Source organism: Bubalus bubalis, chromosome 6 (genome assembly GCF_019923935.1).
Source record: "Bubalus bubalis isolate 160015118507 breed Murrah chromosome 6, NDDB_SH_1, whole genome shotgun sequence".
Classification (NCBI taxonomy): domain Eukaryota; kingdom Metazoa; phylum Chordata; class Mammalia; order Artiodactyla; family Bovidae; genus Bubalus; species Bubalus bubalis.
This window is the reverse complement of record NC_059162.1, coordinates 87,601,163-87,625,690: the sequence shown is the minus strand read 5'-3', so window position 1 is coordinate 87,625,690 and position 24,528 is coordinate 87,601,163. Positions and strand designations below refer to the sequence as shown.

The 24,528-nt window shown below is 39.1% G+C and overlaps 2 protein-coding genes across 2 annotated transcripts in view; both read right to left on the bottom strand.

Annotated features, from left to right (window-relative positions):
• Nucleotides 1–24,528, bottom strand: part of DAB1 (DAB adaptor protein 1) — a 1,348,091-nt gene that overhangs the window by 1,264,911 nt on the left and 58,652 nt on the right. The window lies entirely within an intron of this gene.
• LOC102403292 (calmodulin-1-like) lies at nucleotides 12,462–14,113 on the bottom strand. Its single transcript, XM_006048266.4, has one exon. It carries the CDS (start codon nucleotides 13,621–13,623, stop codon nucleotides 13,087–13,089), a length of 537 nt encoding a protein of 178 aa, XP_006048328.3. The 5' UTR covers nucleotides 13,624–14,113; the 3' UTR covers nucleotides 12,462–13,086.

Below are 24,528 nucleotides of genomic sequence, written 5' to 3'. Positions count from 1 at the left end.
TAGGAAGGATCAATGAGTATAGAGGAGCTGGTGCAGGCTATGCAAGGGGAAGATGTAATGGCACTTGGTGACAGACAGGATGTACAGCATAAGACAGAAGGAGTATGAAGGGTGATCCTTCAAAGTGTAGATTCAGTCTTAATAGGCAGATCCTGCCCTTCAAGTAATGAGGCAAGAGGACAGCCTTACCCTGACAAAGAACAGAGTTCTAGGAGATTGATGATGTTCTTGTCAGGTCTCTGAGTCCAGGTGTGTGAATTCAGAAGGCTGATCCAAATTACAAACATCCTTAAGCAGGCTGTCAGCCTCACAATGACACTGCCTTCTTTCTTCATTCTTCTTTTTCTGTCTCTCTTTCCTCCCTCCTTCCCATTTTCCTTCCTTCTCTCTTTTTCTTTCTTTCCCTCTTTCTTGCTCATGAGTACAACCATATTAGGTTTCTTTATTTTAAAATAACAAATGCAACATGTAGAAAATTCAACCAATATGAAAAACAAAACAAAACAAAAAAGCTGCCTGAAATCTTATCACTATTAACACCTTGGTGAAGGGCTCTCCAGGCATTCATGACTGCACAGCACACACACACACACACACACACACACACACACACATTCACATACTCTTCTTTTTACTTTGGAAACCCGCTTTTTCCACTTATGCTCTCATGGAAAGAAAGTCAATGAATCTGGAGCGAGGTCATCTTTTTCAGTGCCGAAGTGTTACTTCATTAACTGTATGTATCACAGTCTATTATGAATCCAACAACAGCTAAGTGAGGAGATGGGCAATTCCTCTCCCTTCAAAGTATCTATTAAGCTGGATAAAACTAACAAAATCAACCATTTCAAGCACTCAGGAAATTTACCAAAAGCATAGAACAATCTGAGAAACATTGATGTTTGAAAAATCTTGGGTCACAACAGTGAGAATCTGCTATATTCTTGCCTGGAACTGCCTCCATTTCCATCACCATCAGGCTCTGTTGATGTGAAGCTCAAAGAGGGCAGGACAAACTTCAAAGACCAGTGGCTTCTCCACCAGGTAGAAAGGGACTCCCTAGACTTGAAGTGTGGGAAATAACCACTCTCAGGGGTGTTTTCAGTGGAAGGGATGAACTTTTAATTGGTCAGTGGGGACAGTCAATGGCTCCACAAGTCTGAGATTGCAGTCATGGGTGAGATAAGCATGTTTTTGGCTGAGGCTACTCATGTGTCCACATACTCCTGCTTAATCTCAAGACTGAGCACAAATACACAGGTCACAGAAAAAAAAGCACAGTGGAAAGTTGAAGCCAGGGCATCTCAACTTTGAATGTGCTCTTTCCTCCACAAACAGTTCCAAGGCAGCCTTCTTGGCTGGAAGTGTTTGAACACAACCTCTGTCTGACTGTTGGCTGACTACTAGGCTGTGCAAGCAAACACAGGGCAGCTCTTAGGCTCAAACCAAACAAAAAAACCTGAGCATAGACCTTGGCACTGTACACTGAGAGAGGAGGGAGACACAGGTCACAGATTTAGCTCATGCAGGTTATTAAACAAAGATGCAGACAGACCAAAAAAAAATGAAAAAAAAGAACAATAGCAACAATTCATAACTCAGAGTTACTAAAATATATTAACAAAATGTCCAGATTCCAACCAAGATATTATGAGACAAGCAAAGCAGAAGGAAAGCAGAACCCAGACTCTGGGGTAAGGTGGGAAGGTAGTCAGTAGAAACTATCTCTGAGTGTCCCAGGTGTTGGATTATACAGAACAAGACTTCAAAGCAGAAATTATAAATGGTCCAAGAACTAATGAATTTCAAAACTTTGTAACACATCTCTAAGCAACAGTGGGTAGAAATAACTAATTATTTCCACTTAATTTCTTCTCTGTTTTGCAAAGTTGGCTTGGAAGGGGTTGAAATTGGTGGTGAATACGTGTCAGCAACACAAGACAGAGAGAAAGGACAGAAAAACCATTTAGAAAAGTACTGACACAAATTTTCCCACATTAGTGGAAATCTACAAACTTTAAGTGTTGAAATCTTTATCTACAACTTCAAGGAGCTCAATGAGCCACAAAGTAAGATGAATACTAAGAGATCTACACCTACACATATCATAGTCAAACTGCTGAAAGACACAAGGAAAAATCCAAGTAGCAACAGAAATCTATAATGAGTCCCCTGCATACGAGACGTATATTTCCAATATTTTGTCATCATAAGCAGTGCTAGAATGAGCACATGTATGATCATCTCCCCAGGATAATTTCCTTGAGGTGGAATTGTTGAGCCAAAAGATATCCTCACTAAGTTACCCTGCTTTTCCTCTAATGCAGGGTTAGCCCTTGTACAGGGAACTTGCTCTTCTCTTTACTTTTTAAGTCTCAGATGCATGCTGTTTACCCTTCTTGGAACTCTCCACCACATCCATTCTTCCATAGCTAATTATGTCTAGTAATTCAAGTCTCAGCTTAAATATTTTCCAGGAGAGACCTTTCATGACCACTCAACCAAAAGCATAGCCCACCCAACCACTCCTATTTCTCTCTCTCATAGAACCCCAATTATTTCCTTTATAGCATTTGCCACATTTTATAATTGAAGTCAGTTCTGTGATTCACTGTTTAATGTCTTTCTACACCTATTACGTGGAGAAGGCAATGGCACCCCACTCCAGTACTCTTGCCTGGAAAATCCCATGGATGGAGGAGCCTGGTGGGCTGCAGTCCATGGGGTCGCTAAGAGTCGGACACGACTGAGTGACTTCCCTTTCACTTTTCACTTTCATGCATTGGAGAAGGAAGTGGCAACCCACTCCAGTGTTCTTGCCTGGAGAATCCCAGGGATGGGGGAGCCTGGTGGGCTGCCATCCATGGGGTCGCACAGAGTCGAACACGACTGAAGCGACTTAGCAGCAGCAGCAGCACACCTATTAAGACAGGGATATCGTCTTTCCTGTTCACCACCGTATATTAATACTTAATGCCAGGCACATAACAGAGACTTAATAAATGTTCACTGAATAAATTTGCTTTGCTAAGGCAAACACATGCTAGAATTTTTAAAAGTAAAAATCTCTGCTGTAACTAGCCTGGCCCCAACCTCACTATCAAAGTCTCTCCATTGCTGGTTTTATTGGCCATTTTGTCCTTCCTTTTTTGATAGGTAGCCCCTGTCTTATCTCTCCTGGTTCCCTACTAACAATTTGACCCCATACCCTGGTTTTGATAACTTGCTTTGGACACAATGTATCCTGCTAGATATACTGTCATGCCCCTCCAATAGAGGAATCACCTTCCAGCAACACACACTGAGCCTCTGCTTAGCAATGATCTGGGTTTTCACTGCAGCAGGTCTTTAAGTCAACTTGCATGGCCCAGGACTGCAAACTACTTTAGTTGAGTCATCAGGAGTAAAGGGCTAGGTTCCTCAGTGGTCCATAGGAGAGACCATCCTTCCTGCAGTGCAGAAATCAGTGCATGCTTGGAAGATTGGAGTTAAGAAAGGAGATTATGCTTTATCACAACTGACACAAGGGACTGCAGCACATTGCTCATCAGAGCACAACAGCGCACACGTGCCAGAGCGGACTTATAAATGGACATCGGCTTATTTGTGTGTTCATTGCTGGTATCTACAAACAGAATAGTCCGCTATGAGCTGAGGGTTTCATTTCTGTCATTTGGGCTTTTTTGTTTGTTTTTGCTTTTGTTTTTTACTGAAGTATAGTTGATGTACAATATTATAAACATTACAGGTGTACAAGATAGTGATTCACCAGTTTTAAGGGTCATACTCATAGTTATTACAAAACATTGGCAATATTCCCTGTGTTGTACAACATATCCTTGTAGCTTAAGTTATGCATAACAGTTTGTACCTCTTCCTCTCCTACGCCTACACTTCCCCTCCTCCTTCCCTTTTCCCACTGGTAACCACTAGCTTGTTTTCTATGTTTCTGACTCTGCTTCCATTTTTGTTATATTCATCAGTTTGTTGTATGTTTTAGATTCTACATGTAAATAATATCATACAGTATTTTTCTTTTACCCTCTGACTTATTTCACTTAGCAAATAACCTCCATATTGCTGCAAATGGCAAAATTTCATTCTTTATCATAGCTTAGTAACATTCCATTGTGTGTACATATACATATATAGATGTGTGTGTGTGTGTGTGTGTGAGTTGATGGACACTTAAGCCACTTCCATATCTTGGCAGCTGCAAATAACATGAATTGCTATAAACATTGGGATGCATGTATCTTTTTGAATTAATATTTTTGTCTTGTTTTTCAGGTTATATTCAGGAGTGGGATTGCTTCCATAAGGAAAACAACAGTGTGAGTGAGGTGATTAATGCGGTCCAGTTTATCACAGTCCCTACCACTCCCTAATGCCAACTGGACCATGTTAATCACCTCACTCACACTGCTGTCTTCATTATGGTAAAGAAAAGCACGTGTCCCCGGACCTCTCTGGGGAATGAAACACAGATTTAAAGAGCTCTGATTTCTTACATTAAAATCACTTTCTTCATTGAGACCCCAAACTCTGTCAAAGAAACCTGAAGGACCCCCTTCCCATCAGTCACCTCTCTCCACCAGTTTGCCATACAATTCCTGTCATCTCTCCAATTCTCTGTACATCAGTTTATCAATCTGCAAAAGGGGGGCTTTCTTCTTCATCCTCTCTCCCTCTACCCAATAACAAGGCTGCAGAAGCCATTTGATAACATCTGTAAAAGAGTGATGAGCTTCCCACAGGCAAGTACCCAAGGATACATGCTAACATGCTGAGTGTTATTAGTTGTTTATCCTCCTCTAAGTAAGACTCACAGAAGTAGTATGCAGGGCTTCTCTGGTGGTCCAGTGGTAAAGAGTCTCCCTTGCAATGCAGAGGACACTGATTCAATCCCTGGTTGGGGAAGATCCCACATGCCACAGAGCAACTAAACCTGTGAGCAGCAACTATTGAGCCCATGCACCACAACTACTGAAGCCCACACACCTAGAGCCCCTGCTCTGCAACAAGAGAAGCCACTGTAATGAGAAACCCACACATCACGACGAAGAGTAGTCCCCGTTCACCACAACTAGAGGAAGCCGGCGCACAGGAACAAAGATCCAGCACAGCCGGAAATAAATAAGTGCATAAATAATAATAATTTAAAAAGTGGTGCATAACCCATGGTCAGACAATGCTAAGCAGTAGTTCAAGTCCAGACTCTACAACAGACCTATAAGTTGACTAAATTCTATAGAGAAAATCTCAGAATTGTGGGAAAGAGGAGTAGAGCAAAAGGAATTCTGTTATAACCTATGTTGCTAAACACAGGGGATGAGCAGACGAGAAGCGATGAATCTGGAAAATAGATTCATATATTGCTATATTTCATTGTGGCCTTACTGTATGCTACATACCTTATATCCATGCTGCTGCTGCTGCTAAGTCGCTTCAGTCGTGTCCGACTCTGTGCAACCCCATAGACGGCAGCCCTCCAAGGCTCTGCCTTCCCTGGGATTCTCCAGGAAGGGCCACTGGAGTGGGTTGCCATTTCCTTCTCCAATGCATGAAAGTGGAAAGTGAAAGTGAAGTCACTCAGTCGTGTCCAACTCTTCGCGACCCCATGGACTGCAGCCCACCAGTTTCTTCCGTCCATGGGATTTTCCAGGCAAGAGTACTGGAGTGGGGTGCCATTGCCTTCTCTATTATATCCATGATCTCATTGATCTCATTTAATTATTTTAAAAAATCTTTATAGCTATTATTATTTTCAGTTTACAAAAAGGGTAACCTGAGCCCCAGAGAGATTAAGTCATATTCCAAAGACACACAGCTAGTTAAGTAAGTGAAAAAGCCACGGTTCAATTTTAGGGCCTGAATTCTGAATGGCAATGTAATTTTGCTTCTCTGTAGTTAAAGGGTAAAAGAAGAAGTTGCATTTATTAAGCAAATATTATATACCAGAAAGTGAAGAGGAACTAAAGAGCCTCCTGATGAAGGTGAAAGAGAAGAGTGAAAAAGCTGGCTTAAACTGGGATGACCCTGAGGGATGGGATGGGGAAGGAGGTGGGAGAGGGGTCCAGGATGGGGGACACATGTACACCCATGACTGATTCATGTCAATGTATGGCAAAAAAACCACAATACTGTTAAGTAATTAGCCTGCAATTAAAATTAATTAATTAATTAAAAAAAAACTCAACATTCAAAAAAATGAAGATCATGGCATCTGCTCCTATCACTTTATGGCAAATAGATGGGGAAAATGTGGAAACAGTATCAGATTTCATTTTCTTGGGCTCCAAAATCAAAGCAGATGGTGACTGTAGCCATGAACTTAAAATACACTTGCTCCTTGGAAGAATATCTATGACAAACCTAGACAGCATATTAAAAAGCAGAGATATCACTTTGCTGACAAAGGTCCATCCAGTCAAAGCTATGGTTTCCAGTAGTCATGTATGGATGTCAGTTGGACCATAAAAGAAGGCTGAGCTGATGCTTTTGAACTGTGGTACTAGAGAGTCCCTTGGACAGCAAAGAGATCAAACCAGTCAATCCTAATGGAAATCAGTCCTGAATATTCATTGGAAGGACTGATGCTGAAGCTGAAGCTGAAGCTCCAACATTTTGGCCACCTGATACAAAGAGCTGACTCACTGGAAAAGACCCTGATGCTGGGAAAGATTGAGAGGAAGAGAAAAGGGGGCAACAGAGGATGAGACGGTTGAATGGTATCACTGACTCAATGGACATGAGTTTCAGCAAACTCAGGGAGATAGTGAACTACAGGGAAGTCTGGTGTGCTGCAGTTCATGGGTCACAAAGAGTCAGGCATGACTTAGGGACTGAACAACAAGGTAGGGTTTTTTTTTTAATTTTTTTATAAAAAACAAGAAAAATATAAAACTGCTCTGTTGAGGTATAACTTACATACCATAGAATTCACTGTTTTTAAGTATACAGTTCCAAGATTTTTAGTGTATTTCCAAAATGCCACAATCTAATTTTAGAACATTCCCATCACCCTGAAACGATGCCTTGTGTCTATATGTAGTCAATCCCTGTTCCTACCCTCTGCTCCCAGCAATAACTGATCTATTTTCTTCCTCTAGAGATTTGCTTTTCTTGGTAGTTCTTCTAATTAGAATGATATAATATGTAAACTTTTACATTGGAGTTATTTTACTGAGCATATTTTTGAGGTTCATCCATGTTTTAGCATCTCATTGCTTTTTATTTCATCGTATGGATATACACCATTTTATATGTCCTTCTACCAGATCATGAACATTTGAATTGATTTCATTGTTTTATAAATAATGCTGCTGTGAGAATTCCCAAATAAGTCTTTTGTTACACGAGTTTTCATATGAATAGATATCCATGAGGGGAATTCTGGGTCATATGGTAAATTCCTGTTTAACATGTTAAGAAACTCAAATTGTTTTCCAAAGTAGCTTCATGCACATCAGGGAGAAACAGCCTAACCAACACTTGGTCACCTATCTGGCCCGGTGGATGTTCAAGTTTGCAGCCATCAGTCTGCACTTGGCTATGTTCTGTGCCATCATAGGAAACTCTACTTCACATCGACAAAGAAAATCCAACTTTACCAGAATATGTGTGAAGTGTTAGTCTCTCAGTCCTGTCTCATTATTTGCCACTCCATGGACTGTAGACCCCCAGGTCTGTCCATGGAATTTTCCAGGTAATAATGCTAGAGTGAGTAGCAATTCTCTTCTCCAGGGGATCTTCCCAACCCAGGGATCAAACCCAGGTCTCCTGCCTTGCAGGCAGATTCTTTACTGTCTGAACCACCAGGGTAGCCCCCTACTAGAATGTACGTATTTAAAAACTGAATAGTCTGTGGTGAAAAGAATCTGCAATTTGGGACAGCATTCACTGTAAAGCAAAGTCCCCCTGGGACAGTTGTATTAAAAAAAAAAGTTGTTAAAAAAAAAAGGCTTCAAATTCATCTCTTCATATCCAATATGCAAAATAATATGGTAAAGTTGGAGGTGTTCCAAATAAAAGAAGGTGGAGTTTGAGTTGTGTTATTAATCCTATTTTATAAAAGAAGAAACTGGGACTCAGAGAAGTTCAGCAATTAGCCCAGAGTCACACAGCTGGTGGGAAATGGTCCAGTTGGAACTCAACTTCACGTCCTTAGGAACTGAGGTAAGGCCTCTATCTGTACCAGAGTTGCCCACTAAGGGCCATTGCCCTCATATAGAATAAATTTGCCTCCTTAACTTCTGTGATTCCAGTGCCAATCATAATGTTTGACATACAGAAGATGCTCTATAAGTATCTTTTAAATGAATAAAAGTGCTCCATAAATATATGTGATAAAAATGCTATATTTTAATTTGATAACCAACATGGATTTTCAGGTGGGAGAAAAAAAATAAGTTCTGTATAACTGTCTTAATGTAACTGAATATTCAAGTGTTATTGGAAGAGAAAAGATCATATATTTACTAGTGCTTTCCAAGTACAGGGTATTGTACTTGTTGCTATGGGATTTGAGGGGATGTCATATACTGCCTAATCCACATTGGATTTAGAAAGCTATTAGGAAAGGAAACCGATTTCTTAAGTACCCAACTGCCCTACTTTTTCTGTTTCCTTTAAGCCCCACAACAACTCTAAACCTATATATAAATAATTTCATTTCATATCCAAAAATGACCTGATCAAAGTCACCCATATTTGGTGAAGCCCTCTTCTTTGCACTGCACCACAAAAGGTTTAAAAATCTACATTTGTGATCCAAGAATTAGATAAGAACAGAGGAAAACAACCCCTGAACCGTTACAAGCCAGTTCAAGATTCACTGCAGAAATGTTATGAATTAAAAGGAGAGTGACTCTGAGCCTCAGTTTCCTCATTCATAGAATGGGTCATAAATGTGCCCCCATGTTTCTGAAACACTCTGTCTCCACATCTCTGTATTTATCTTTCTCTCATGTGCATGTTCACACACATGCACCCACACACACTATCCGTCACCTCTCTTCTGACCATTCCTTCTCTTCCATTCCTCTCTTTACGTACCTCTTCCCTAAGATATGCCTCGAATCTTTCATTTCTCGCTATACTTTCTCTGCTCTATGGCTAGTTGTTCTGACCCAGTATCATGGCTTCAATAATCCCATCTATATGGACATCAAATTTATTTCTCCTGTTTGACATTTTCACTTCTAATAAGTGTTATCAGAAAGCATAAAAGCACTTTCCAACAGGTACCTGAGTCAGTTCTAGCACATTTTATCTGTAGTCATGAAATAATCATTTCTCCCCTGTGTTAATGTGGATTTTTTTTATAGACACTAGGGTCATAAAGTCTGGGCTATGAAAATAATCAGACCCAAATTCTAAACTTGGTTTAGTCTTCTGAACTATAAAATGGAAATTAAATATAACATCACTTAAAAAAATAACTTTCATTAAAGATTGTTATAAAGAGTGCCTGAAATAACAAGGGCTGAGTGCTCAGCATGGTGTCCAATTTCTAGTAAATATAGTAAACAACAGCCGCATTAGTAGGAGAAGCATTCATTGTACTACACAGAGGTCAGCACACTTTTCTGTTAAAGGATGGACAGTGATTATTTAAGCCTTTCAGGATGTCACTGTCATATTTTGTTCCTTGTTTGTCTGTGTTATTGTCAGGGTTTTCCAGAGAAATAGAGCAAATATTTATTTGGACTTGGCACATGTGATTTTGAAGAATGAGAAGTCCCAAGATCTACAGCTGGCAAGCTGGAGCCACAGGGAGAGCCAATGATGCAGTTCTAAGTCCAAGTCTGAAGGTCTGAGAACCAGGAAAACTGATGGTGTGAGCTCCAGTGTGAGTCTCAGTCTGAAGGCAGGAGAATTATGTCCCAGCTTGTAAATAGTAAAGTAGAGAGAAAGAATTCTCCTTACTCAACACTTTTGTCTATCTAGCCTTCAACACATTGGGTGAGGCCCCCACACACAGGGAAAGACAATCTGCTTTATTCAGCCTACTGATTTATATATTAAACTCATCTAAAAACATCTTTGAGGATATATCCAGAGAATAAAATTTAACCAAATATCTGGATACCTCAAATATTGGGCTTTCCTGATAGCTCAGTTGGTAAAGAATCTGCCTGCAATGCAGGAGACCCCGGTTTGATTCCTGGGTCGGGAAGATCCGCTGGAGAAGGGATAGGCTACCCACTCCAGTATTCTTGGGCTTCCCTTGTGGCTCAGCTAGTATAAGAATCTGCCCACAATGCGGGAGACCTGGGTTCGATCCCTGGGTTGGGAAGATCCCCTGGAGAAGGTAAAGGCTACCTACTCTAGTATTCTTACCTGGAGAACTACATGGACTGTGAGTCCATGGGGTCACAAAGAGTTGGACACGACTGAGCAACTTTCACTCACTGGATACCTCTTGACTCCACCAAGCTGACATACAAAATTAGCCATCACATTATGTTTGTTTGTTTTACAGCCATCTAAAAAAATGTAAAAATCATTCTTATCTGGTGGGCCACATATAAACAGCACCTAGACCAAATTTAACCCTTGCACAATCTGGTCTAGAACCTCCAATACAATGAAGCTGCGAGACCAGATTTCCTGACTTTTTCTTGATCAACAGAGGAAACTTTCTGTTTTTTCATCATTAAGTGTCACATAAGCTATAGGTTTCTCATAGATATGATTCACAGTTAGAAATTCTTCCTGCTTCTAGTTTATTGAGAGATTTTGTCATGAATGTTGAATTTTTTCAAATAGCTTCCCAGGTGGCATTAGTGATAAAGAATCTGCTTGCCAATGCCAGAGATTTAAGAGATCCAGGTTAAATCCCCAGGTCAGGAAGATCCCCGAGAGGAGGGCATGGCAACTCACTCCAGTATTCTTGCTGGAGAATCTCCATGGATGGAGGAGACTGGCAGGCTACATACAGTCCATAGGGTTGCAAAGAGTTGGACACGACTGAAGTGACTTAGCATATAACACACATGTACACACAAGATAATACAGTTTTTATGTTTTATTAATACAGTATATTATATTAGTTTGGGGATGTTAAATTTAGCTTGCATTCCTGTAATAAATTCTACTTGGTTGTGGCATAAAATCTTCTGTTTATATGGTTGTGAATTCAACTTCCTAACATTTTCTTGAGGATTTTTGCATCTATATTCATGAAGAGTATTGATCTGTAGTTTAACTTTCTTGTGATACCTTGTTTGGCTTTGATATCAGGTTAATACTAGCCTCTTAGAATAAGTTGGGAAGTGGTCCTTCCTCTTTTATATTTTGGAAGAGTTTGCAAATGATTAGCGTTAGTTCTTTAAAAGTTTGTTAGAACTCTCCAGTAAAGTCATCTGGGCCCTGGGTTTTCTTTATGGGAAAGTTTTAAATTATTCATTCAGCTTCTCTACTTGCTATAAGTCTATTCACATTTTCAAACTCTCTTTGAATTGGTTTTGTTAATTTATGTCTTTCTGGGAATTTGTCCATTTTATCTAAGTTGCCTTATTTGTTGGCATGAAGTTGTTCATAGAATTCCCTTACAAATATTTTAATTTATGTAAGGTCATTAATAATTGCTATAGACTGAATGTTTGTGCCCCCTAAAATTCATATGTTGAAATCTAACCCCCAATGTAATGATGATTGGGAGTGGAGCCTTTGGGAAGTGATTAGGTTATAAAGCTAGAGTTTTCATGAATGGACTTTCTGCCTTTGTAAAAGATATCCCAGGGCTTCCCAGGTGGCTCAGTGGTAAAGAATCCACCTGCCAATGAAGGAGATGCAGGAGACTCAGGTTCAATCTCTGGGTCAGGAAGATCCCCTGGAGGAGGAAATGGCAACTCACTTCAGTTTTCTTGCCTGGAAAATCCCATGTACAGAGGAGCCTGGTAGACTACAGTCCATTGGATCACAAAGAGTTGGACACAACTGAGTAACTGAGCACACAAAAGAGATCCCAAAGACTCCCTAGCCCCTTCTGTCATGTGAGGACCCAGCTAGAAGATGGAACAGGAAGTAGGCCCTCACAGGAAAACGCTCACACTTGATCTTGGGCTTCCTAGCCTCTAGGACTGTGAGAAATAAATTTCTGTTATTTACAAGCCACCTAATCTATGATATTTTGTTACAGCAACCTGAACTGAGTATGACAGAAATGCTACATTGATTGATATTGGTCATTTGTGCTTTCTCTCTCTTTTTTCTTTATCAGTCTAGCAAAATGTTTGTAAATTTTGTCAGTATTTTTATTATATTTTTAGTTTTGTCTATTATCTCTTGCTTTCTGTTTTCCATTGATTTTTTGTTTCTTTCTCATTTTTTTTCCACTATACTTTTTCATTGTCAGCCTTCTGCTTGCTTTGGGTTTAGTTTGGTCTTATTTTTTAAAGTGGAAACTTAGGTAACTGATTTGAAATCTTTCTGTTCTTCTTCTTTTTTTGGGGGGGTAAATTGTAATTTTTTTATTGGAAAACAAATATACAACTTGGAATGGATTTGAGGCAAATTGTGCCATAAGCAGATTTTCTTCAAGTGGCTAAAACAAAGTTTAAAAAGCAGGTTAACAATAAAAGAAAATGTTTCTGGTATAGGACCAGCAGTACAAAAAAATAGTGTACGAGTACCTGGATAAAACACCCGTTTTGCAATCGTGCAACTTTTAAGTACATATTGTTGCTTGTCCGTAGTCCACGCAGAGTTACAACTCCACACTTCAACAACAACATGCTGCCAGTTCCTAAAGAAAACTACTCAAAAAAAAAAAAAAAGGCATAACCCAGATGTTCCCTCATTTGACCAATTCCATCTAAGTTTAGATGTGCAGAAGGGCTTAGATATATCCAGAGTAAGCCACATGCAACATGTTACTTGATCAATTTTCTAAAATAATGTTTCCGGACAATGACAGTAAGATAAGGGAAGAAAACATGGAGGAATGAAGTCCTAATTACTATACATGCCTATTTTTTTTTGACAGTAGGGGGAAACCTTTTACAGATAAGTTACAAACAAAGAAAAGGCAAATAAACAATTTTGTACAAGACATTTAACACAGTCTGTGCAATGTCTTCACTTTGCTGTCATCATTTGTACAAACTCTTCATAGTTTACTTGGCCATCACCATCAATATCTGCTTCCCTGATCATTTCATCCACCTCTTCATCTGTTAACTTCTCTCCAAGGTTTGTCATCACATGGCGGAGCTCTGCTGCACTAATACAGCCATTACCATCCTTATCAAACACACGGAATGCTTCTCTCGTTTCTTCTTCACTGTCTGTATCTTTCATTTTTCTTGCTATCATTGTCAGAAATTCCGGGAAGTCAATTGTGCCATTACCCTCAGCATCTACTTCATTAATCATGTCCTGTAACTCTGCTTCTGTGCGATTCTGCCCAAGAGACCTCATTACAGTTCCCAATTCCTTGGTTGTTATGGTTCCATCACCATCCTTGTCAAATAGTGAAAAACCTTTGAATTCTGCAATCTGCTCCTCAGTCAGTCGGTCAGCCATGCTACAAGCCCTACCGGTCTCCAGGACACAATCACACAACCACTCAGCTCGCTCGCTCCACTCAGACTCCTGTTCTTCTAACATAGTCATTGAAAGCTATAAATTTTCCTCCAAGTACTGTGTTAGCCGTAACCTGTAAAGTTTGGCATGTTTTGTTTTCATTTTCATTCAGTACAAAAGATTTTCTAATTTACTGTGTTTTTTTTATTTTGACTCACAGTTTATTTATAATTGTATTCCTAGTTTCCAAATATTTGTATTTCCCAAATTTCTTTCAGTTGTTGATTTTTAACTTAATACGGTTTCGGTTGGAGAATGTATTTTGAATGGCTTCAATTCTTTTAAATTTGCTAAGGTCCGCTTTATGGTCTAGCTTCTGTCTGTCCTGGACAATGTTATATGTGTGCCTGAAAGAATATGAATTCTGCCACTGTGGAGTGGAGTGTTCTGTAATTTTCACTTAGGTCAAAATGGTTGATAATACTGTTAAAGTCATCTATATACTTGCTGATTTTGTGTCTAGTTTTATATCAGTCACTGAGAGTGGAATATTGACATCAACTGTTATTATTGAATTGCTTATTTCTCTTTTTAATTATTTCCATTTTTTTTTCTTTCTATATTTTGGGACTCTGTAGTTAACGTTTACAACTGTTTCATAGCATCCTGAGGAATTGTCCCCAGTAACACATTTTGTCTTAAAATCTATTTTGTTTGATAGTAATATAATACTCTAGCTCTCTTTTGATTATATGCATGGTATATCTTTTTCCATCCTTTTACTTTCAACCTATTTGACTCTTTAAATCTAAAGAGTACATCTTATAGAAAGCATATAGTTGGATCGTTTTATTATCTAGTCCGGTGATCTGCTTTTAATAGGAGAGATATTCACATCTAATACAAGTTCTATTTATAATTAATGTGATATTTACATTTAATGTAATATTAATATGGTTAGATTTACATCTGTATTTTGAAAGTTGTTTTCCATATGTCTCAAGACTTTTGTGTTCCTCTTATACTACCTTCTCTGGAGTAAAATAGATATTTTCTAGTGTACCATTTTACTTCCTTGTTGGATTTTTCCACACCATTCTTTGAGTTATTTTCTTAGTGGTTTTTCCCAGGATTCTAATATGCTTCCTAATCAATTAGAATATACTTCAGATTAATACTAACTTAATTCCAATAACATGTAGAAACTTTGTTCCAATATCTATTTGCTTTCTTCACCTTTATTCTATTATAGTCATATGTTACATTATTATAGGTTCAGTTCAGTTCAGTTGCTCAGTCGTGTGCGACTCTTTGCAACCCCCATGAATCGCAGTACGCCAGGCCTCCCTGTCCATCACCAACTCCCTAAGTTCACTCAGACTCACGTCCATCGAAGTCAGTGATGCCATCCAGCCGTCTCATCCTCTGTCGTCCCCTTCTCCTCCTGCCCCCAATCCCTCCCAGCATCAGAGTCTTTTCCAATGAGTCAACTCTTCGCATGAGGTGGCCAAAGTACTGGAGTTTCAGCTTTAGCATCATTCCTTCCAAAGAAATCCCAGGGCTTATCTCCTTCAGAATGGACTGGTTGGATCTCCTTGCAGTCCAAGGGACAATATGCCCCCAAATACAGTTTTATAATTATTGTTTGATGTGATTGCTTTTTCAGTCAGTCAAAAGAAAACAATATACATATTTACTCTCATTTGTATTTACCTACATAATTACAAATGCTGTCTATTCATGTGAATTCAAACTATCATCTGGTGTCATTTCCTTCCAGTCCCAAAACTTTCTTTACTGATGCTTAGAAGGCAAGTCTGCTGGCAACAAACTCTCTCAATCTTTTTTATCTGAGAATATCTTTATTTCACATTCATTTGTGAAAAACAGTTTTGTTGGATATAGAATTCTTGGTTTACAGGTTTTTATCTTTCAGCATTTTGATGTCATCATACTGCCTTCTGGCCTCTATTGTTTCTAATGAGTTTGCTATTAATCTTATTTTGGTTTCTGTGTATGCAATGAGTTATTTTACTTTTGCTGCTATTAGGATTATCTCTTTATGTTTGACTTTTAATCCTTTGACATCATGCTTCTAGTCAAAGGTTTCTTTGTGTTTGTCTTATAGTTTATTGACGTTCCTGGATGTGCAGATTAAATTTTTAATTAAATTTGGGAAGTTTGGGGCCATTAATTATTTAAATATTTTCTTCCTCCTCTTTATCTCTCTCATCTCCTCCTGGGGTTCCCATTAAATATATGTTGACATGCTTCATGGTAATCCACGTATCTCTGAAATTGTTCATACGTTTTTCATTATTTTTTCTTTCTATTCCTCAAATTGGATAAATGCTAGTTACAGATATTAATGTTCACCAATTCTTTCTTCTGACATCTTGAATTTGCTCTTGAGCATTTTCCATTTCAATTATTGAACTTTTCAACTCTAGAATTTCCTTTGGGTTCTTTTTTATAATTTCTATATCTTTATTCTCTACTTAATGAGTCATTGTCAGCGTATATTCCTTGTATTTTACAATGTGATTTCTTTTTAATATAACATATTATGAAGCTGCTTTGAAGTCATTTTCTATTAAGTCCAAACCTGGGCCCCTCAGAGATAGTTTCTATTGACTATTTTTTTCCTACACATGCATCATAATTTGCTATATCTGTACATGCTACATTTTTTGCTGAAAATCTACATTTAAGATAATACATTGAAGGAATTCTGGGTTTTTTGATTCCCAGAGGTTTTTTTGTTTGTTTTCAGGGTTTTTGTTGTTATTTATTTGCTTAATGACTTTGCTGGACTAATCCTATAGAATGTGTCCCCTCAAATGTGCAACTGTTAATGTTTATGCTCAGGTGTTTTTTTTTTTTTTAATTCCTGTTTTTATTTTAACCCTGGCTTCCTAGGGTTTGCCCTAGCTTAGCAGGCACCCAATGATGGGTCAGAAGTAGTGCTCAAATACCTTGGTTTAGTAAGATATCTGCCCTTTTCTGATGAAACTGTAGGTGGGTTGAAGAACATATTAAAGTTCAAGCACTTTAAAACTGCCCAGTTTACTTTCTGATGGGCTTTCTTGCATCTCCTCTATGAGTTCACTAGGCCTCATCTTCAGCTATAGATGAGTAGTTAGTAAGGGCCCTCTGGTGCCTCCTGAGTACGCACGCAGCCTTGCACATATGTGTAGCTTTCCAGACCAACAGGGAATGTGGCAGCTTATCAGAGTCCAGTATAGCTATCTCATTCTCTGGATCTCTTTGTTACATTTCTGATATAATCTGTTGACATGTCTTGTCCCAATATTTGCAAGTATTTGCCAATTGGCTTTCCAAGTGTTTGCCACTGAGATTGCTATTGTTTTTAACAATGCCACTGGGTATACATACCGCTCCAAATCAATCCAGTCTCCTCTAGCGGCAAAGCTACTAGCTTTCAGTTTGCTCTACCATTATAAACCCACTCTACATGCTTTATAGGGCTCCTCTTCACTCCTATGGGAGTAGGGGAGACCTGCCCTGATTCATTACTGCCTGAGATTAGAGAGAGAAAGTCTTTCTTATTCTTTAATCTGGTATTAAGAAATCTACTTGCTTATAGATATAAACCACTGTTTATATCATTCACCAGTCATCAGTTTTATTAGAAATAAAGAATTTTTTAAAATGTTCACGTGTTCTTTTTCTGCATAAACTAAACTGGAATTGATTAGACTAAATATTATGTGGAAAAGCACTCCTAACAATTGGGACTAGAACCCTAGGCCCTTGAATTCTGGATTAACCACACACTCTACATCCTATTCATGTCTCTTATTTTGAATGATAATAACAACAAATAAAATGGAAAAATGAGGGTTTCCTAGTCTCCAAGTCCACTATCCAAACACGTGTAAAAACTACTTGGTATAAACTGCTTGAAACACAGTAACATCAGCTAAAAACAATGCTCTATCCTTTAATTCAATTTCATGTTCATTCCAATTGGCTGGAGCATGAATTCAAAGAAATAAGTAGTTGTTCACAGCAGGCGCTGAGGTGAACTCTTGTTCTGGGGAAGGCCATGTTTTCTCTGGTTAGCAGATGTTTTGCTAGCTGACATTTAGAAATAAGTCAAAGTTGTCTTTTGTTATTATGCATAATAGATCTCAAAGAATAAATGAAAAGCCTTTTACTCTAATTCAGAATGCATTTTGCCTCTCTGAAGGCTACACGGGTTGAGTTCTTAAAAGCTCAGGCATGGGGACACATAGAAGAAGAATAATATGACTGAGTCTGTGTCTATGGGAACAGTCCAAGAGCCTGGTCATGCTTAATACCAAGAAGAGGAGATCGCACCCAAATCAGTCTGTTATACTGAGGAATGGGAGAGGCTCCTTATTGCCTTCTCAGCTGGATGAATGCTCTTATTCCATACTCTGAGAAAAACTCAGTTATCTTTTCTATTCCCTAGATATAATGTAGGAGAACCACTGCTGGTTTGATAAGAGTTACTATTTAATCAGCATATTCCACTCCGGGTCCAACTCATCAATATCAAAGCTAACCCATCCCATGGGTATGATAAATGAGAGACAATCATAAGAAGAGAAGGATGGATAAAGCGCCACGGATGTGGAGTCATTATCTGCAGGAATCTGTGGTTTTCAGTTATGTGCGGAGGAAATATACACATAAATGGGGCCCTGAGTAGTATTTTCCTGACATATCTCTAGGGCCTGCAGCAAATGTAAATGCATGCTGGGCAAGCATCCTGCTGCCGTATCATGCGGCAGTCACCCAGACTGAATCTTTCTAGCCTGAAGCCTTAGGGAGCCTGACAATTCAGAGCCTGGAATGCTTTTCTAACTGGACAGCAGGCCTGGCTATAAGGTTTTGTCTCATGCTGGTTCCTGAGGCCTACCACAGCTTTTTTGGAAAATTTTGAATCTCTGATGTATGACTTCATTCTACCAATACTTCTGGCAAGGTGGCTTCATGCTGGAACTTCAGCAACCTCCAAAAAGCTCAGACCAAGGCCGCTCACCCCTCACGCCCCCAGCCAGCAGCACTACCTGCACCTACGTTGGGCCACCCTGCAACCGATGCGGAAGGCTGTTGTGTTACAGAATAAACAGGGTCCTCGGTATGTGAAGACTTGTGTTTGGATGCTGTTGTCCTTCAACATTTATAAGACTGTGGGCAAGTCATTGAGTTTCTCTGAACCTCAGGTTGCTCATCTGTGAAGTATGAACAGAGCTGTTGATCCCAGAGTTTGTGTGGCTGAGACTGTGATGTATTTCACTCAGCACCCATTTAACCCCCTTCTAACTTGTATTCTGTTCTACCAGCAAAATCACATTTCCGGAACTCTCTTCTAGGAAGGGTACAGTCATGTGACATAATTTCCTTCATTTATACACAGCCACCCAAGACGTTTATACAAAAGGTGACGTAAAGAAGTGGCCACACAAGGTGAGCAAATCTTCCGACAATCCAAGTGGCAGAGAGGTCTCGTTCTTCTGGAGCAGCCAGTTTCAAATTTCTGATTTCAGGACTGAGTGACAAAGATGTTAAAGGGCAGGCACCAAGGGCAATAGATTTTCTCTTGAGACAACAGAGTGACTTTTTCTGCCCATGGTGTTTTGCCAGTGTAACATCCAAGTCTTGTTATCTGCCTCTTTATGAGCTATGAGAGCTATATAATATTCTTTAATAAATCCTTTCCACTTAACTCAGTTGGAGTGGATTATGTTATGTGCAACCAAGAAGCCTGGAGATAACAATTGTGATAAGCATTAAAGGAGTAAATAGAAATTAAAGTATCTTGTAAACTCTGAGTGAGAAAAACGGTAAAAACGTAAAACTTTTCACTGTCTTTTAAAAGATGAACACATTTCATTAATCAAGGTGAAGGGAGTTGTGATTTAATTCTCAGAGCAGTTCTATGAGTAAGCATTTGTATCAATCCTCTATTTCTGCAAGAATGTGAAATAACAAACCACCTTATATAGCTCAGTAAATTATTTAGTTTGAGGGTCATGTAGGTGGTTCTGATTTAGCCTGGATGTCTTTATATATTTGAGAATTAACTGGGTTTTTGATAATCTAGGCTGGCTCTGGCTGGGGCAACTTAGCTGGCAGTTTGTCTTCATGTCTCTCATCTTTAACCTGGCTAATTCAAACATGTTTTCTTGACCATGGTAGATGAGCAAGAGGGTGAGTGGACATACACTAGCATTACCGAAGTCTCTGCTTGTATCACATTTGCTAACATCCCAGGTCAGAGTGAGCGATCACCACGGAGTTACATGGCAAAAGATGTGAAAGAGTGAATAACTAAATTCAATATTGCAATCTGCTGCAACATACACATCTCAGTCTTATAGATTTTTAAAGATGTTCAAAGAGATTAGGTAAATTGTCTTGCCTCCGAAATGCAGTAGGTGGTGATAATGTAAGAGTAACCCACTGTAATCTGACTCCCAAACACCCAGAAACATTCTGCTACACATAACGTATATGTGTGTAGATAACTGTATTTTATATTTTTATACATTTATTAAATATATACTATACACATATACACAGGGCTTCCCAGGTTGTGCAAGTGGTAAAGAACCTGCCTGCCAATGCAGAAGATCTAAGAGATGTAGGCTCGATCCATGGGTCAGGAAGATCCCCTAAGTAGGACATGGCAACCCACTTTGGTATTCTTGCCTGGAAAATCCCATGGACAGAGGAGCCTGGCGGGCTATGGTCCATAGTGTTGCACGGAGTCAAACACTACTGAAGCGACTTAGCACACACACACACACACACACGCACATATACACACATCTCTACATATGTAAATATATATATATATATATATATATATACTGTTGCTGAAGCTAAAGCTCTAATACTTTGGCCACCTGATGCAAAGAGCTGGCTCATTGGAAAAGACCCTGATCCTGGAAAGATTAAAGGCAGAGAATGGGATGGTTAGATAGCATTACCAACTCAATGGACATAAATTTGAGCAAACTCTGGGAGATAGTGGAGGACAGAGGAGGCTGGCATGCTACAGTCCATGGGGTCTCAAAGTGTTGGACACATCTTAGCATCTGAACAACAACAACAACAACAATAATAATACAAATGTATTATTGTTTGTGTATATATATGTATACATACATGTATTTATGTGTATTAAGCAAACAGATCATGGGCTCACAGGCCAAATCCAGCTGTTTTTAAATGACCCGTGATATAAGAATGTTTTTTTACACTTTTAAAGTTTGTAAAGTCAAACAAACAAATGCAAATCAAAACAACAATGAGGTATTGAGGTCAGAATGACCATCATCAAAAAATATACAACAAAATAAATGCTGAAGAAGGTGTGGAGAAAAGGGAAACTTCCTATACTGTTGGTGAGAATGTAAATTTGTAAAACCATTAGGGAGTACCATATGGAGGTAACTTCATAAACTAAACACAGAATTGCTATATGATCTACTCCTGGGCACCCCAATCTTCCTTGCCGCCCTCTTTACAGTAGCCAAGACATGGAAACAATCTAAATGTCCATTGATAGAGAACATGTGGTACATATATACAATGGCATATTACGGTCACAAAAAGAATGAAATTATGCCATTTGCAGCAACATAGATGGACTTAGGGACTGTCAGGCTGTGTGAAATAAATAAGACAGAGGAAGACAAATATCATATGATATCACTTATATGTGGAATCTAAGAAATGGTACAAATGAACTTATTTACAAAACAGAGTCTCAAGTATAGAAAACAAACTGCTATACCAGGGAGGAAGTGGGGGGACACATTGGGAGTAATAAGGATTGACATGTATACATTGTTCTTGACATTGTACAGGAGACAGGGATCAAGACCATCCCCATGGAAAAGAAATGCAAAAAAAGCAAAATGGCTTTCTGGGGAGGCCTTACAAATAGCTGTGAAAAGAAGAGAAGCAAAAAGCAAAGGAGAAAAGGAAAGATATAAATATCTGAATGCAGAGTTCCAAAGAATAGCAAGAAGAGATGAGAAAGCTTTCTTCAGTGATCAATGCAAAGACATAGAGGAAAACAACAGAACGGGAAAGACTAGAGATCTCTTCAAGAAAATCAGAGATACCAAAGGAACATTTCATGCAAAGATCAGCTCAATAAAGGACAGAAATGGTATGGACCTAACAGAAGCAGAAGATATTAAGAAGAGATGGCAAGAATACACAGAAGAACTGTACAAAAAAAGATCTTCACGACCCAGATAATCATGATTGTGTGATAGCTGACCTAGAGCCAGACATCCTGGAATGTGAAGTCAAGTGGGCCTTAGAAACCATCACTACGAACAAAGCTAGTGGAGGTGATGGAATTCCAGTTGAGCTATTCCAAATCCTGAAAGATGATGCTGTGAAAGTGCTGCACTCAATATGCCAGCAAATTTGGAAAACTCAGCAGTGGCCACAGGACTGGGAAAGGTCAGTTTTCATTCCAATCCCAAAGAGGCAATGCCAAAGAATGCTCAAACTACCACACAATTGCACTCATCTCACACACTAGTAAAGTAATGCTCAAAATTCTCCAAGCCCGGCTTCAGCAATATGTGAACCGTGAACTTCCTGATGTTCAAGCTGGTTTTAGAAAAGGCAGAGGAACCAGAGATCAAATTGCCAACATCCGCTGGATCATGGAAAAAGCAAGAGAGTTCCAGAAAAACATCTATTTCTGCTTTATTGACTATGCCAAAGCCTTTGACTGTGTGGATCACAATAACTGTGGAAAATTCTGAAAGAGATGGGAATACCAGACCACCTGATCTGCCTCTTGAGAAATTTGTATGCAGCTCAGGAAGCAACAGTTAGAACTGGACATGGAACAACAGACTGGTTCCAAATAGGAAAAGGAGTATGTCAAGGCTGTATATTGTCACCCTGTTTATTTAACTTCTATGCAGAGTACATCATGAGAAACGCTGGACTGGAAGAAACACAAGCTGGAATCAAGATTGCCGGGAGAAATATCAATCACCTCAGATATGCAGATGACACCACCCTGATGGCAAAAAGTGAAGGGGAACTAAAAAGCCTCTTGATGAAGGTGAAAGTAGAGAGTGAAAAAGTAGGCTTAAAGCTCAACATTCAGAAAACGAAGATCACGGCATCCGGTCCCACCACTTCATGGGAAATAGATGGGGAAACAGTGGAAACAGTGTCAGACTTTATTTTTCTGGGCTCCAAAATCACTGCAGATGGTGACTGCAGCCATGAAATTAAAAGACACTTACTCCTTGGAAGGAAAGTTATGACCAACCTAGATAGCATATTCAAAAGCAGAGACATTACTTCGCCAACAAAGGTTCGTCTAGTCAAGGCTATGGTTTTTCCTGTGGTCATGTATGGATGTGAGAGTTGGACTGTGAAGAAGGCTGAGCACCGAGGAATTGATGTTTTTGAACTGTGGTGTTGGAGAAGACTCTTGAGAGTCCCTTGGACTGCAAGGAGATCCAACCAGTCCATTCTAAAGGAGATCAGCCCCGGGATTTCTTTGGAAGGAATGATGCTAAAGCTGAAACTCCAGTACTTTGGGCACCTCATGCGAAGAGTTGACTCATTGGAAAAGACACTGATGCTGGGAGGGATTGGGGGCAGGAGAAGAAGGGGACGACAGAGGATGAGATGGCTGGATGGCATCACTGACTCGATGGATGTGAGTCTGAGTGAACTCCGGGAGTTGGTGACGGACAGGGAGGCCTGGCATGCTGTGATTCATGGGGTCACAAAGAGTCGGACACGACTGAGTGACTGATCTGATCTGATCTGATACATAAAACAGATAACTAATAAGGACCTACTTTAAAGCACAGGGAATACTCAATACTCTGTAATGACCTAAATAGGAAAAGAATCTAAAAGAGAATGTTATATATGTATATATATATATATATATATATATATATATATATATATAACTAATTAACTTTGTTGCACACCTGAAAATAATGGAACACTGTAAATCAACTATAGTCCAATACAATTCTTTAAAAAGAAAAAGAAAACAAAGAATATGTAACAAAGACCATATGTAGGTGGCCTTAAAACCCTAAAATACTTTTTATTTGTCTTCTTACAGAAAAAAAATTGCTAGAGAATGGACTCAGTATATGACTTGTTGATCCAGAGGCTCCACTTTGGATCAATGTGTAAAACTTACAAAAAACTCTCCATTAATGACAATTCTCCCCAAACACATGGAGCTGAGTCTCCATGTACTGAGTTTCTCAACACTTCAAACATTTACGAGGAAACTGAACATTCATCAAACACAGCACATTTCTACTTTGAATAGGAGCAAAACCAGATGACCCCAAAGGTTTGTCTAGTGCTAAGATCCCATGAGTGTACAACATGAAGCTAGGATTTGATGCATAAAAAGTGAATACTGGAAGACTCAGTTACCCAAATATAGAACAGACTCTCTAGTGGAAATGTCACAGTCCAAAAATAAACAATCAGCCATGGCATCTTAACAACCTGGAATTTATTCAGTTATGTAATCAACATGTTAAACATTGAAGGTGATGGTCATGTATACCTGTCACCCTCAAAGACTAGGAAAGGTGTTAACGCACTTATTTTGTTTTCCCTATGTACAGGTGTATGACCAAAGCTGTAGGTAACAAAGCCTTCAGTAAATGGAACTTTGCTTGTATACCTGAATTTCATGGGTCTTGAATGTTCCACAAGGGATCCAAGCACAGCAAAAGTATTTATACACTAGGACCACTAATCAGGGTTTAATTAGCCTTATAATTAGAAGGATAAACAGAAGTACAATTCCCAAATTGCTCGTTGCTTTTTTTACGTGTCTATGGAGCACTATTTTATTTGCCTTTGCACCTCCCAGCATTTTAGCACAAAATTAATCATTAAAGTTTGTTAAATATTGAATGAATTGCTTGCTTGCTTTCTACAAAATTCAGCTTTATCATATTTGCT